The 17,590-nt window shown below is 30.4% G+C and overlaps 1 protein-coding gene across 1 annotated transcript; it reads right to left on the reverse strand.

The window, feature by feature from the left end:
- Nucleotides 1-10,024: 10,024 nt before the first annotated feature.
- LOC115711985 (V-type proton ATPase catalytic subunit A) lies at nucleotides 10,025-16,195 on the reverse strand. Its single transcript, XM_030640189.2, has 20 exons — nucleotides 15,892-16,195; nucleotides 15,403-15,529; nucleotides 15,180-15,235; nucleotides 15,034-15,090; nucleotides 14,723-14,834; nucleotides 14,577-14,614; nucleotides 14,352-14,453; nucleotides 14,042-14,098; nucleotides 13,863-13,934; nucleotides 13,673-13,774; nucleotides 13,531-13,593; nucleotides 13,312-13,444; nucleotides 12,457-12,563; nucleotides 12,060-12,254; nucleotides 11,729-11,815; nucleotides 11,494-11,598; nucleotides 10,955-11,052; nucleotides 10,792-10,870; nucleotides 10,554-10,642; nucleotides 10,025-10,465 (listed from the first exon to the last, which is right to left on the reverse strand). Exons 1-20 carry the CDS (start codon nucleotides 15,967-15,969, stop codon nucleotides 10,351-10,353), a joined length of 1,872 nt encoding a protein of 623 aa, XP_030496049.2. The 5' UTR covers nucleotides 15,970-16,195; the 3' UTR covers nucleotides 10,025-10,350.
- Nucleotides 16,196-17,590: the final 1,395 nt, after the last annotated feature.

Here is a 17,590-nt window from a genome sequence, read left to right on the forward strand (position 1 = left end):
AGAAGAGAGAGAGAATGGGGTCGACCAAAGATAGGGAGAGAGAGAGGCTCAGTTTTTTCTGAATGAAAAATCAGAAGAAAAGTGTGTTAATTTTGTGTGAATTTCCTGAAGCCTTCACTATCTATCTATAGCATTCCACTAGGGTTAGGTTTGAATTATTTGGCATTAAAATAACGAAAATATCATAGGATAATTCCTATAAAAGTGGCCAGCCATACAAAGTGGATTTGGGCCTCACTTTTTACAATTTTGCAGTTTTATCTTTTCTGCATCTGATTTTCTCAAAAACGCCAATTTTCTAATTCAACCATTTAAATGCCAATTCTAACTATTTAATAAATATAAATAATTATTAAATAATATTGTCATTTATCATATTTATTAATTGAACCATACAAAGTATCATAATTAACAAATATGCCCCTAAAACTCTTTCTTTACAATTTCGCCCTTACTTAGTGAAAAATTCACAAATAGACATAGTCTAATTTGAGAATTATAATTGATTAATCAAAACCAATTATATGAGTCTTACAAGCAATATTATCTCAACTAGTGGGGGGACCATGAGTCTATATAACCGAGCTTCCAATAAGCAGATCAAGAATTTATAACCTAAATTCACTGACTTATTAATTCTTCGTTGAATCCACGCATAGAACTTAGAATTGCACTCTCAGTATATAGAATGCTCTATATGTTCCACCATATAGACACATCATTAGTTATCCATTGTTATAATCCTAATTTGATCAATGATCCTCTATATGAATGATCTACACTGTAAAGGAATTAGATTACCGTTACACCCTACAATGTATTTAATCCTTAAAACACTTAACCCCGTATAAATGATATTTCAGCTTATGAGAAATGAGATCTCCACCATTTATTTTTGTTTGGTCAAGCTCGAAGGAGATCATCCTTTACTTACTATTCGCCAGATAGAAGCTATAGATTCCATGTTTATGTTAGCGCTCCCACTCAATTGCACTACCGTGTTCCCAAAATGTGCGTATCACCCTGACCCAAAAGTAGGCTTAACTAACAAATCAAAGAACACGAATAGCCTCTCGAGATCGAGCCTAATCATAACAGGATTAAGATCATTTGATCTAGGATCAACTAGGCGATATTGACTTGAATAGATATTACGGTAAGTTTAATAAATCTAAGTCAAAGTTCAATATCGGTCCCTTCCGATGAATACTCCATGCATCCAACCTGAGCTTTACTTTAACCAATGCTCTGGAAAGAACATAGTATTTCTCCAAATGCAAGTAAACTCTTGTTGTAGATTATCATATCAGTAAAACCCTGTGTCTGATAAATCTAGGAAACTTTATTCACATAGTCATGTTTACTTTCTAATGTGTTGACAGCACAATAAACATGATCATGTATGTGAAAAGGGTTTCAGACGAATTCATACATTATGTACATATAATCATGAAATAAATCATGTGAACCATGCAACATTAAATGTTATTTCTGATCTATATTAATATGTAAATCTGATTATATTGAAATAAGTTTTATTTAGGGCATAAAACCCAACACCACGTAAAAAATCTCCTTCTTAATTTCTTGCAGCTCTCTAAATTATTATTATTTTATTGGTTTCCGAAAACCTCGGTCAACAATTGCATATGCAAACATTCAATATCTATTGTCGACAAAAATTAAATATATGATAATTTCCTCCCATATTGACATAACTGTTGGAATTTATTTTACCAGAATCTTAGATCTACTCACAAGTATGTTGTTTAAACACCCTAAATATGAACTTTCTAAAACGATAAATTAAACACATATAAAGTTAAGAAAACCTTACATTGATGCAGCGGAATTAATGTCTCCTTCCGCTCAGATCTCTAACCCTCGTATCCTTTCTGTAGCAGAGTATAATCAAGATCTGAGCCCGAATGTCCTTCTTCTTCAAGTTTGATCCTTCACAGTCTTCCAATCTATGATTGAGTTACTGCTTGTTGTGTGTGGGCACTTACTCTTTCACTAGGGTTCGAAATTTATGAGGAAGAAAAGAGAAGAGGGAGTTCGGCCAGGTATAGAAGTTGGGGAAGGCTCAGTTTTTCTGAAGAGAGAAATTTCTGTCAGAAAAAGGTTATTGAAAACTTGTGATTTGACTGAGCCATCACTTTCTATTTATAGGCAACTACTAGGTTTAGGTTAGGAATTATTTGGCATTAAAATAATGAAAAAATCAATTTGAAAAAACCTCAATTAGTGGTCGGCCATGGTGTTGTAGTGGGCCCCACTTGATTTTGCAGTTTTATCAAATTTTATTTCTATTTTCTCAAAAACGCCAATTTTCCAATTCTAACCTTTTTAAATGCCAAAACTAATTATTTAATAACTAAAATAGATTATTAAATAAAATTGTCATTTAATTTAATTATTAACTAGACATATAAAGTCCATTAATAAATAAATAAACCTAAAATCTCTTTTCTTTACAATTTCACCCCTGCTTAGTGAAAATTCATAAAATTAGACATAGTCTAACTTTAGAATTATAATTGATCAATCACGAATCAATTAATGAGTCTTACAAGCAGAATGTTCTCAACTAGAATGGGGACCATGGATCTATATGCTGAGCTTCCAATAAGTGAACCAAATTTACCAAGTAAATTCCTACTTATTAATTCTTCGTTGAATCCACTCTTAGAACTTAGAATTGCACTCTCAGACTTATATAGAGCATATTGTATGTTTCACGATATCAATATGCTATCTCATTTAACCATTGTTATAATCTTATTGTGATTTAAAGATCCTCTATATAGATGATTTACATCAAGATGGGATTTTTTTACCGTTCTCACCCCTCAATGTATTTTGCCCCTTAAAACACTTAGCTACCTGTAAATGGTATTTAGTGATCTAATAATTAGTCAGTTAAACAAGAGCTCATCCATTTACTTCTATTTGCTAAGCTCGAAGGGAATCATCACTTGACTTCTATACACCAGTAGAAGCTATAGATTCCATATTTATGTTTAGCACTCCCACTCAATCATACTATCATGTTCCCAAAATATACGTATCACCCTGACCTAAAAGTAGGCTTAACTAATAAATCAAAGAACATGAATAGCACTCCTGAGTTGAGCCTAAGCATATAAGGATTTAGATTCTTTTAATCTTAAGATCAACTACTGATATTGACTTGGAAAGATATGTATAACGGTAAGTTTGTAATATCTTAACTTAGTTGCAATATCGGTCCAGTCCAATGTATACTCCATACATTCGAAACTAGTATACTTTACTAATGTCCTGGAAAGAACATAACACTTACTCCAAGTGTAAGTACACATCATCGCTGATTATCACATTAGTGTAAATCCAATAACACTGATGAAACAGGGACCAAGTCTTTTGATTCATATGATCACAATCACATTCCACTGTGTTGACGATACTGTGATTGTGAATAAACATATGATCTGGATTTAACTGATTTTGTGTGTGTGAATGTAATGAACATATTAAACTATTAGCATGTAGAATTCATGCAAACATCAATCACTTCAAATTTCTTGTGTTGATAACTAATCAGATTGTAAAGAGTTTTATTTAGGGCATAAAACCCAACAATAACTTATAGAGATTTCTTTAAATTACATATTTTTCAAATATGTTTATCATTTATAGGTACCTATATAGAACCACTTCAGGAATTCAATTATAATCAAATATGTTATGTCTAACTTCTTTTGGGAGTCTCTTCTAGAGTACTGTTTTCATCACGGTTATCATTTTTAAATCATCAATATTTTATAACATTAAGGTATCTCCATGAGTACCTCTAGATTTAAAAACTTCAGGATATATCAAATGAATAAATTATCAATAATTTCTACATTTTTCATTTACGCTTCAAGCGTTTTCAACTCATTTTAACTCAACTTTGAATAATATTGATTTGCAGTTGGTATATATCATTTTGAACTATGTCGTTCTTATATACTTTGTGCAAGGATCATTTTTCAAAAATTATCATCGATCCCAACTGCTTCTTTCCTCCTGATCGAGAGAATTTTTAAAAATTGTGATATCTAATAATATTAATACACCTGTGGGGATTTTAATATATCACAATGAATCAATATTTATTTAAACTCATATATACTATATGACTTGAACTTCAGGTTCAAGTTCAATACTTATGAACTTAATTCATTTCTAAGAATGAATCATACGTGTATAATTAGAAATACATAAATTTACAAATTTTGTAAATGCATGATCATATAATCTTATCACATCGATAAGAAACTATGCAAAATCTAATAATGGCTCAAGATTGTTAAAGAAATATAATTTAAATATTTTGTATGTTTAAATATATGCACATTCTTCCTTTGAGCCTTATCAATTAACAATGAGAAGAATTCTTCAACAAAATTTAGTCAAATCCTTTGACAATTTATTGCATATGATTGATTATGTCAAAATAACTCAATTCATGAACTTCAGGTTCACTATAATTTGTATTTCAATGAAACTTTAATAAGGCAATGTAAAATCACTACAACATAATCATTACAAGTTTTATTTTTATATACACGAATAATATAATTATATTATTCTCCAAAACATATACCCTCTTTAAGAGTCTCTATTATGTTTATCAAACTTTATATTTCTTCAAAAATTACTATCATCAATTCAATGATATGTATAATTTACATGACAACTTCATCATGCCATTGTAATGGTCAAATAGATATAACCATAATATATCATTCATTTTTTTCTTGTATCTTTCTAACAAGTCATCTAATTTATTAATAGACTATTCATCAATTTAATTATCATGACTTGATATATTATATATTTAAATGTACAACCAGTACATATAATAAGTTATTTCTTATCACTTTCATAACTAGATAAAAGTTATACATCTAGGTACATACAAAGATATTTTACTACTCCAAGTAGCAATTGTATGTAAGACTTCTTCAGGAAGCTTTTCAAATAATCATTTTGTGATTCTTTATCACTTTGATTATATTGGATCACTAACAAATATTAGTAAATTATATATTCACTTTTGGAAATATGCACACTGAATTAAACAATAATTTGAAACTATTGATTTTAAGAAATAATAAAATATATACTTCTCCAAAATCACTACTCCACCCCCAAAGTAATCACCATCTCATCAGCAGACTTTCTAGTACACAAGCAAGTCTCGAAATCTGATGTGGTGTAGTCTAAGAGTTTCAAACAAACCCTTATCGACTAACATATAGTTCCTCTTCTTAATCTTAAGATTTACTTGATTGTCTTCCAATGTTCTTCTCCTGGATTAATTTACTTTTGGCATTACCAATACATGTGAAATCTATATTCTTTGAAATAGAATTTCATGTCTATTCATTCTCTTCAGGGAATGATATTTAAATATTCTAAATGTACAATAAATTTGTACAATTCACATTCTATTCAATAATCAAATATACTTTTATCTTGATTAGGGTTGTTCATCCGATCCAATCTGTATTTTTTTGGTCAAACAACATCCAATCTGCACTAAGTGCGGATTTCATATTTTGGATCCAATCCAATCCGCATAACAGTTTAAATCCAGTCCAATCCAATCTGCAATGGTGCGGATTGGATCGGATGTTTTAGTGCGGATTGTATTTTAATATTTCATTAAAATGAAAAAAAAAAAACCAGCAGTAACATAACTAAAATTTAACAAACAAACAATTCTTTCTTAATCTCTAACAACCTGTTACACTCCCATAAATTAACAGTAAAAAAAGAAAATGTTCCATCTGTTTAGATACTTTTGCACATTCATCTCTCTTTATTATCTCCATCTACATACACAACAAACCAAATATATGTAACTATATACTATATATATACACATCTCGAGAAAAAATGAAACAGTCGTTACAGCAAAAAACTAAACCTTGCATATATACGATTGCAACCTCATCATTTTTCTATTTGATCTGCCACAAATATCCAATTAATATTATTACAACCCACAAAACAAAAATTAAACTTTAGAATTTATTAATGGTTACATACAAAAAAATTTACCTAATTTTGTTGTTCGGTCCAAAACAATGTATAAAACAATAAAAAAAAAAACTATTTAATGATAAAGAAGAAGAAAACAATAAGATCAAATTTAAAGCACGTCTCTTTTCTCCTAATCTATTCCCATACATACTGATTAAGTTTTTAGAAACTAAAAAAGATTAAAAATTTTAAACATGATTATCTACATCCAGAAAAAAAGATATTGAAATCACCTACATCCACCTAATTGGGTCTGAAAAAATCGAGGCCTAAAGCCAAAAGACATTTTATTGGCTTTGAAAAAGTAGATGATATGTATTTTCATAATTGATTTCCCACATTATACCTTGTGTCAATGGCTGAGTAGGAGTAAAATAGGGTCCCGTCGACTAAAGAGGTGAGTCAAATAGAAAGTTAGCGTCGACTGAAGATCCGAACTTATCAGCGAGGGCAGCGAGTGGTAGTCAGTCGTCGACTGGAGAGATGGATTAGTCGGCCGGTGTCGTGGAAGAGCAGCATAGATTGACTGAGATGAACTAAAGAGATGAGGAGAAAAGTTTTTAGGTTTAGTTTTTAGTCTTCACTCTTGTCTTGACAGCTGTAGTGTAGGAGAAGAGAGACAATTAGGTTTAGAAATTAGAATTTAGGTGTTTTTTTTCTTTTTCTTCTAATATTACTAAAAACTGATATAATATTATATTATATATATTAAATATATATAATTAAGTGCGAATTGAATTGGATCGGTTACTTTTTGAGGTCAAACAACATCCAATCCGCACTTGTGCGGATTTCAGATTTTTTAATCCAATCCAATCCGCGCAAGTGCGGATATCCGCATTTTGCGGATTGGATTGGATTGGATCGTGCGGATTGGATCGGATTGGATACTTTATGAACAGCCCTAATCTTGATTATAAGTGTGTCCGTAATACAGGTACGCGACTACTATTATTCAATTCCACACATGATATATAGATTTCATGCACTTTGATTGTGTGTGGTATCTCATCTTTTGGTTGTTTCCACTTTCTTCTGAAAATATTTGAGTAGTAAATAATGTCATCGATTATTTAAAATTATTGCATTCACTTCAGGGAATGACGTTGAACAAGTAAAACATTATTATAAATTTCTTAAAAATTTATTACTTGTTCATCCATAAAAATATAAGAAAATATTCAGCAATTTCTTTTACGATATTTCAAAGAATATATGAATACAGTTTTTGCATAGTCTCCAAGATGTATGCAAAATTTGATCTTTAATATATGTCACATGCAATAATTTTCAACATTGCAAGTAATAACAATGTATAATAACACGACTAATACGAACAATCTTTAAAAGTAGTTGAATTCAATTCGTATCATTCTCTGCAGAGAATGATGAACAATAAATACATGTCTCATGTATTTAAATAATATTAGTCATGTTCATTGTTATTCTTATATTTTGATGTTTCAATGCAATTTTCTTAACATTTTTTTTTTTTTGGTATTCAAAACCCTTTATAAAATTACATCAATAATAATCATTTTTAATAGGGTTGTTCATATAAACCTAAAAACTGCGGTTTAAATCCGGACCACTACAATCCGAACCATTGTAAATCGTAACCGGGGAAACCATTTTTGGTGGTTTGGTCAATCCAGACCGTTTACGGCGTAATGGTTCGGTTGCGGTTTGAAATAAATAATTAACGGTTAAACCTGACCAGACCGTTTATAATAAATAATTAATTTATATATATTTTATATATGACTATATGTATAATTTAGAATTTTTTTGTGTGTCAAGTTTTTTATTGCATGAATTTTAAATTTTATATTATGTTTGACTTTTGAGAATGTTTTTGTATCATTATTTATATATTATAGATCTATTACTTATCATGTTAAATATATATTCTAAAAAATAAAATTAAAAACTTAGTAAAAATAGTATAATTACTTAAAAAATATGAATAATTATAAATTCCACTTAAACCGTGGTTTCGAACCAAACCAAACCGTTTTTAATGGATTGGTTTGAGAAATTTTTTGGTTTGGTTTGGTTTCTAATATTCAAACAACCATTATACTTGTTTGGTTCAAAAACTATGAAAATTCGGACCAAACCAATCCGTGAACACCCCTAATTTTTAATGATCCTTTTGTTGTATTCACATAAATACAATAACTTTTTTTTACAAATATAAAATATTTACTTCAAGAAATGTTTGTCAAAATCTATATCGATATTAGATTACTTTTCATTGTCCTCAAAGAATACAAGAACATATATATGAATATGTATACATCTCTTTCATTATATATCCGTCAATTACATGATGAATATTACGTTTGCATAATCTTGAGGATATATGCAAGATTTTATTAAGGACGCATAATCTTCAGGATATATGCAATATTTTATCGATGATACATAATCTTCAGGATATATGTATAATTTATATAGATTTTCTCTACTATATCATAGACATATATATTGTAAATATTATAAATGATAAACATAATATATATATATAAAATCAATAATAAATATATAAAAATATATACATACATATATAATATATAGATATATAAATAAAAAGAAAAAGAAAAACAAATGATTCTTGAAATTGTTTCAGTCAGATGAGTATATATATAAATATATATTTAATGTATCGTGACTTTAAAACAATTCAAGAACTTTAACAAAATACTTACATTAGGGCTGGGTAGAGACTCATGCTTGAAGTTTGGGCAGAGACTCGTGCTAATAACGTATTATAAAATAAGATAGAATAATATAAAATAAGTAAGAAGAAAAGAAGAAGAAGATGAAGAGAGAAAAAGAAACTGAATGAGAATTTTTTAGTTGTTTATTCTAATGGGGTGAACCCCTATTTATACAAATATTAAGAAACTAAGAAAAATGGGAACTAAGAAAAAATGAATATTAATTACAATTAATGGTAATATATAAAAGATTTGGATATCCACATAATTATTAATATTTATAACAATTTGAATAATATAATATAATTCTCATTTAAAAGAAAATTTATATAAATATATATTTAATATTTTTATTATATTAATTTTCAATGTATATTAACGATTTGGTTGTTTTGTCACGAATAATAATAAAAAAAAATTAAATGTATATTTAACAGTTTGAATATTATTTTTAAAAATGTAAATTATTAAGAAAATTATTAGATGTGTACTATATTTACACAACATATAAAATTTAGAAATTATGTTATTGTAATTATTGACTGCCACAATTTTTTTTTTTTTAAAGAACCACAAAATTATTATCAAAAACACAATTTTCTAATCTATATGATATATAACGTTGTGAACTTTAAATACAAATAATACTAATATTAATAATATTAATAATAATAATAATAATAATAATAATAATAATAATAATAATAATAATAATAATAATAATAATAATATGATAATGATTTGCATAATATAGAACAACTCAACGCGTGTCAATACATATGAGAATAAAAGAAGTTTTTGGTAATTTAATTGGTTAAAGACTAAAAGAATTGCCACTTTTAATAGATTATAGATATAGATGTCTACTATATTTACACAACATGTAAAATTTAGAAATTAAATTATTATAATTATAGACCGCCGCAACTTTTTTTTTTTAAAGAACCACAAAATTATTATCAAAAACACAACTTTCTAATCTTTATGATATATAATGTTGTAAACTTTAAAAACAAATAATAATAATAATAATAATAATAATAATAATAATAATTTGATTTGCATAATATAGAACAACCCAATGCGTCAATACTTGAAGAGAAAAAAAGGAATTTTTGGTGATTTAATTGGTTAAAGACCAAAGGTATTGCCACTTTTATTAAAGTAATAAATAATAAATAAAGCAATTAATATAAAGTTATTTGTTTAAAGACGAATAGAGATATAATAACAAACATGTAATAATATTTAAATCACTTAAATAGCAACTTATACATGCCTTATTGCATAAATACATAAATAAGGAATCGGGTTCTTATTCTCGGAAAAGGGAAAGCTTGAGATACAAAATAATAATTTGCACTACACAACCCAACTAGGACCAACTGCCACAAGAGCATCGCAAACTGGCTGTCACAAAAACCTAAAGAGCTTCTGTTTAGGACTTTCTTTGATCCACAACAAAAAGAATATAAATAACACCAACTCTCTTCTCACCCACCAATCCGATCTATGTGAAATATTCTCTCTCTCTCTCTGTGAACTACAATCACCGAGTTTCGTCCTCGAGAGCACGGAAACCACTTGTCAAATCATCATAAAGCTTTTGGAATTTCTCCACGAGAACTGCCTCTCCTTCTGCCGGATCCTCAAACTTTTGAGACCTGTAATGTTGATGACCAGAGCGTAAAGATCTAAATCCTCGGTAGTGAAAAAAGAAAACATTGTCCTTAAAACAATTATGTCACTTACACTAAACGGTAGAAGAGATCTCCCATCCTATGTTTGATAAGGGTGTAAGTAATCTTTGTACCATCCATACCAGCTCCCTTTTCTACTGCCTGTTCATCACACAAAACAGATGAAGGTTAGATGACAAGGCAATTTCTCAGATCATGTAAGACATTTTCTTGAAGTAAGAAACCAAATAACGGCAGTAGAACTTGCACAAAAACCAAATAGATCACACAAATAATATCAAAGAACTAACCTGGTTGGCCAAATTGTAGAAATGAATAATGTTGCGCATCATCCAAACAGACTTGTAGAATGGGCAAAATTTGTCATACCTGTATCAACAATGTACATTTAGAAACATTAGGAATGGACCCAATAAAAAAACAGAACTAGAAAATATGGTAAGGATGACTCACGGGGTAAATGCATTCTGTGCAAGGTAGTCTTCCCTCAGAAGTTTAGCTGTCTCTAGGGTGATCTTATCTCCTTCAGCTAAAGCATCCTTTCCTACAAGCTGCAGGTAACCCAAAAATCCATGTTATGCTCAACCATTGGTAAATGAAAATAAACAAACCCAAGTCTGCTCTCTAAATCAGGACAATAGAATAACGGATATTTTTAGACTTGATTTTTGCTGAACTCTGTTTATTTATTATATCAGATTGAGATGCCTGTACTCTGAAAGGCTTCATACCAAATTAACCTTCAGCAATAACTCTTTCTTTCAAAGTAAGAACTTATTCAGACTAGTTAACATCTCACCATTAAGTTGTAGTTCACTTTTATTAAGACTAGTCATAAGGATTTTGTTATGGAGATAAGGATCAGCTAACTTAGAGTCATATAATTTTCATTGTTTTCATAGTGTAATGATAATATTTCCTGAAAAAGCTTTAATGAAGAATCCAATGTAATCAACCCAGGAAAACAAAATCAGCATAGCAATAAATCTTACTTGAACAATTTCATTCAAATCATCTTCTCTCTGAAGCACTTCTCGTGCCTTGGTCCTAATATTAATAAAGTCTGGATCAAACTTCTCATAGAAAGACTCCAATGCCTGAATGCCAACACACACAGAGATGCCAAAAAAAAACATCAGTAGAGCTCGAGCAAAAGATAGCAAACAAGAAAACAGCAGTGAACTAGTATCTTTATACATCACCAGACTGAAAAGATCATGAACATACCGTGGAGTATTTTGAGTAGGAAATAAGCCAGTTCACAGAAGGGAAATGCTTCCTCTGTGCAAGCTTCTTATCCAGACCCCAAAAGACCTGATAGAAGAGAAAGGGGCAATGAAATAATTCCTTAAAAAAAATAATAACACAAACCACCTGAGGTAAATTACCAAATAGTCCAAAATACTTGGCAATGGGGTACTACAAAATATAAAAGTAGATGTTGCACATAAAAGGCTATTTTGCTATGTAGCAAAAGGAAAACTTACTGTGATAGTGCTATATCTTTGTAAGAAGGAAAGAGATAGAGGGCATGTATGATATATCAAAATGAACAAACCTGGACAATACTGAGGGTTGCAGATGTGACAGGATCAGAGAAATCTCCTCCTGGGGGGGAAACAGCACCAACAATTGTCACACTACCAGTACGTTCTGGCCCACCAAGGCATTTAACTTTACCAGCACGTTCATAAAATGAGGCCAAACGTGCAGCCAGATAAGCTGGATAACCACTATCTGCAGGCATTTCGGCCTGCACAAGAAGTAAAATAATATCCGATCAGAAATAAAAAACAACAGACATTAAAAGTTATGCCAACTGAATTCAAAAACTAGCATTTTCATAACCAAATCATGTTATACAGCAAAGTGAAAAAACACATCTATGTGCAATATTGGCTTCGTGGTTAAAGGTTAAATCTTAAAACTCATAAAATGTAAGGAAAGAATATTACCAAACGTCCTGAAATTTCACGCAATGCCTCTGCCCATCTAGACGTTGAATCAGCCATCATACTAACATTGTATCCCATATCTCTAAAGTATTCAGCAATAGTGATTCCTGAAAATTCAAATCCACACAAGACAGAACATCAACTTCTAAACAAGCATGACATGATTGGTCCTTTCTAAGAAACAGCAGAAACCTTACTACACATAAGCATATAATATATAGCTAAGTGGTAATATGACCGTATGAATATATCTACCAGTTTGTAAAAAAAAATGGTCATCAATCATGCATTCAGACCAAATCTTGTTTTTAGACTTAAAAGTACTTAAAAATTATGTTATACTAGTATACTTCAACCCTTTAATACATTGCTTATGCTACAGTACCTTTTAGTTTTTCCCAATATTTTTATTTTATGTTTTAAAGCACACGCACAATGTCCAAAAACAGTCTTATGTTACTAATAGTTTTATAGTATACCTTTATTAAGAAGCCACAAATATTATAGCGTCCAAAACAGATTAGTAACACAGTTTTTTGGTATACATTGATTTAAGTACAAGTGCTTTCCTATAAATTTCAGCCTATTAATATTTAATTCTAAGCATTTTAAGGTTCACCCGGAAAAAAAGAACCACTTAGAGATGTCATCTCATAGAACAAAAGATTTTCTTTTATCATTAATCTTGTTAAACAACTTAAGTATTACTGAAATTCACATGTTCAGAAGTGCGTAAATTGCAAACATCGTGAATGGAAATACTTTTATTCGAGCATAAAATATATGTACATATATCTAGATCACAAAATCTTAAGTGTTGGGTATACACCCTGCTGCTATGTTCTTATTTCTTACCTGTATAAATAGAAGCCTCACGAGCAGCCACAGGCATATTAGAAGTGTTGGCTACAAGTGTTGTACGCTTCATGACAGATTCCTCACGACCATCAGGCAATGTCATTGTCAATTGTGGGAAATCCATGAGGACCTAATAATTGGTTAGCTTGAACAACTCAGCACCTTCCACAACAAAATACAAAGAAAATTAAAAACACGAAAGATGTGAGCACGTACCTCTGCCATTTCATTTCCTCGCTCTCCACAACCAACATAAACAACTGTATCCGAGTTAGAGTACTGCAACAAAAAATGATTCAATAAAAACCAAGAGTTTCTGAAAATACATTAGACATCCAAATATAAAAATAATGTTCACCTTTGAAAGTGCTTGACTAATGACAGTCTTTCCACAACCAAATGCCCCAGGAATGGCACATGTCCCACCAAGAACTGAGGGGAAAAGTGCATCAAGCACACGCTGCCAACAAAAATAGAACAATTATAGAATCATAATTCTCTGAGTAAGAAAGTCACAATAATTTAAAAAAAAATAATACATTCATTACCTGCCCTGTAAGTAGAGGGGTATCAGCAGCAAGCTTCGATGCAACAGGTCTCGGTGTACGTACAGGCCAAGTCTGCAGGATAAAGTGCATAAACCCAAAGTTAAAAAAGAAATGTTATGAGTTAACTAGGAAAGAAGAAAATTACCAAATGGAATATCATAGCAGGAAAGTTAAGAAACCTGAAGCATGGTAATTTTCTTTGTAACTCCTTGGAACTCCAGCTCTAACACTGTATCCTGCAGATATGAATGAAACAGATTAACACAACCAATCTTTATTGATTGCTCACTACTTTAGTATATCAGCAGAAATGTTTGTTTTGTTTCATGCACGTGTAAAACAATTCAATAATTTTAAAAATGAAAGTTCTATTACATTTATTACTTGATGTTTGAAACAAATTATCACCCTGTGACTAATACAATAAGAAGAATACTAAGGAACTAAATTTAATATGACATGGAATTTTAAAAATAATAAGAAACAAACCTGCAGAGAATATTGACCCGCTGGTGCAATGTAAGTAATCTTTCCCATAGCATCTGGAGGCAAAGCAACACGATGCTCCATGAGACTGTTCTCAAATACAGTCTGCACAAGGATATAGCCAAAGGATTTACAAACAATTTAAAGACAAGAAAATAGAAGAAACCAAGTCCTAGAATAAAATATTAAAACTTCTGTACAAAGTATAATTCCACGTTAGAAACTTACAGCATACAAGTCTCCTCCAGTAAGAAGGTCTCCTTCACCTGAAAATATAAACACATAATGATTACAGGAAAATCAACAAAAGAACGAGTGCAATGTACATATCAATTGATTCAAAACAGCTATCATCAAACAAACTCATAAATTACCAATTTTTTTAGGCTGAAATTCCCAGAGTATGTCTTTGTCAAGAGCTGGAACAGCCACACCACGAGGAATGTAGACATCACCAGATATTCTTGCAATAGTTTTCAAAGGTCTCTGTAATTTTAAGGTGAATAAAAAGTACAGCATGTATCAGATATTGCTCAATAATTGCAGCTTTGAATTCTCAAAGGGTGTAACTCTAACAGAAGTGTGTAATTAATAAAACTAGGGCATGATTAAAAACATAGACAAGATAGCTAATAAGATGTAGATAATTGAGATTATCTGCAAATAATTAAAAATGCAGCCAAACCTGAATTCCATCGAAAATGTTTCCAAGAATTCCAGGTCCTAACTCCACTGATAAGGGCTGAGAGCAAAAAGAAAAAAACGTAAGTTACTAGTTATCTAACCAGAAACAAAGACCATAGAGGAAAACAAAATAATTGGAAAACTCACTTTGTGTGTACGGAGAACAGGATCATTCACCATCAACCCAGCTGTTTCCTCATAAACTGAAAAAAAAAAAAATAATAATTCAACTCCATTGCCTCACTAAGAAACTAAAACCTAATCGAAGAAAGTTTATATTCTTACAAAAAATAAATGAAATCGAACAGAAATAATTGAAACAATGGACAATTAAATACAGAAACCAAACAAACAAAACAAAGTAAGAAACCTTGGATTGTGGCAGAATCTCCTTCCAATCGAATGATCTCACCAATCAGGTTGTCATGTCCAACACGAACAAGCTCGTACATAGCAGCCCCGGCCATGCCATCAGCAACGACGACCGGTCCTGAGACCTGCCAAATCACACGAATCAGTCCAAATTCGAAGTTAAAAATTTTCAACCCGCTGTCCGATGCAGATTTCACAAAAGCAATAAAAACCAGTCCAAGCTCATACGCAGATCACCAATTGGATCAAGAAAAAAAGCCAACAGAATTCAATCCCCCTTTACTTTAACACTCAAATTTACTTGACGAAAACACAAAAAAAAAATGGGATCAAAATCAAAGTAGCGATCGTTCCACTTTCAGAAAAACACAATGAGTGGAATGATCACAGATCCAATAGCTTCGGAACAAGCATCGAAGAAATGAAATACAATCAAATCAAAATAAGTCATATAAGAACGAATATAATGGAAATTTCAAAGACGAACCTTGCGAACGTAACCATACTCGCTCTCCTTCTCCGAGTCCTCGAACGTGGTTAAACGGGCTCCATACACTGACGGCATTGTTATTTGCGGATGGTGAATCGGAGTTCAAATTCCTAGATCTGAGGAGTTCAGATCGACCAAAACCCTAGGGTTCCGATCGAATAACTGAGATTCAGAGGGATAAATTAAGAGAGAAAGAACGAGAGAGTGAGAAGAGGAGAGAGATTGCGTTTCGGTGATTATGGAGGACGGGCTACAGTTTATGCAAACTGTGAAGGAGAGATAATGATTGGGTACTCCCGAGTCTATATTACTCGTTAACGTGGGTCCTTCTTATTGAATGGTATGGGCTACGGTGGGACCCCAGAAAGAGGGGCTCGATGCTGACGTGGCAGGAGGTAATGGTGTGTATGATTCGCTGCTTCGCAACTTTGTTCAGATTGGTAAAGAAGCCACTTGTCGACGACCACGTTGTTGATTTGTGATATTTCCTGGAAAGAGCACCTTTCAGGTAACTGTCCAAAAACAGTAGGTCTCCACTCTCCACGTCTCTCTTCCTTGTCTTTTTCTTGTTTTTTAACAAATCCCGAAAAAAAAATAGAAAAAAAAACGTTTAGCGAGAGCAATTAGTACTTCTACGGAGAAAGTTTAGTTTGAGAATGAAATTAGAGTAGTTTGAGAATTAAATTAGAGTAGCCCTCTATTTATACCATAGTCTAAAAAAATTGATTGAAATTAGAAAAGGTTTAGAAAAAATAATGATTGAAAAGATTACTTGTCTATTTCTATAGAAACTTAAATATAGAAACTTAAATATAGAAACTTAAATATTTAAACTTGAAACTGAAACACAAAATTAAATAATAATAAAAATAATAATTGAAATCATAAAAGATATTGGATATCTTCAATGACCACAAAATTTCAATCTGTACATTTTGAATACGAAAAATCCATATTGCACTAACAAAATTAAATTTTTAATGGATAACAATGACCACAATTTATTTTATTGGACTTGTTTTAAAATTTAAAATAAAAAGATAATAAGAAAATTATTTAATTTTAAAATATTATTAAGAAATTTAGACCGACATGTCCCATTTTATATTTTATACCGACAGTAAACAATATTGGCAAATTAAAATTAACATATGAATCTAATTAAATTATATTATTTAGGAGTTTTTTTATTTATAAATTTTTAAAAAAAAAATTGTATTCATACGGAATATACAATGTAATCACGAAGCAATTTAAATCGTAATTTACATTGTAATTCACGCAGTAATTCAGATCGCAACTAACAAAGTAATTCAAATTGTAAAAATTTAAAAAAACAAAACAAAACAAAACTAAAATCGTAAAAAATAGAAAGAAAAAAAAATAAAAAAATAATGTATGGAGTGATTTCTCTATTACTTATTTTAATTTTATACTATATTTATTAACTTTTTTTTTATTTTTGAAATATTAAAGAAAATGAGTTTTATATTTTTACACTTCAAAGAATTTTTTTTTTTTGTATTTTTACGAAATTCCATACAAAAACCTTTATAGTATCTAACAGAACAACCTAAATCGCAATCAAAATCTGTATAGTAAAATCACCAGAAAAATCATTGGAGCAACTCAAACCGTAAATTTTAAAAATAAAAATTTAAAAAAAAAATACATGAGATAAATTTCCTAAAGAATA

The sequence above is a fragment of the Cannabis sativa genome, chromosome 4 (assembly GCF_029168945.1).
Source record: "Cannabis sativa cultivar Pink pepper isolate KNU-18-1 chromosome 4, ASM2916894v1, whole genome shotgun sequence".
Taxonomy (NCBI): domain Eukaryota; kingdom Viridiplantae; phylum Streptophyta; class Magnoliopsida; order Rosales; family Cannabaceae; genus Cannabis; species Cannabis sativa.

Coding starts and splice junctions, on each gene's coding strand:
- LOC115711985 (XM_030640189.2), bottom strand. CDS start 15,969: ATGCCGTCAGTGTATGGAGCCCGTTTAACCACGTTCGAGGACTCGGAG. Junction 15,091..15,179: donor CTGTTCTCCGTACACACAAA/GTGAGTTTTCCA, acceptor TTTTGCTCTCAG/CCCTTATCAGTGGAGTTAGG. Junction 14,454..14,576: donor CTGGAGGAGACTTGTATGCT/GTAAGTTTCTAA, acceptor ATCCTTGTGCAG/ACTGTATTTGAGAACAGTCT.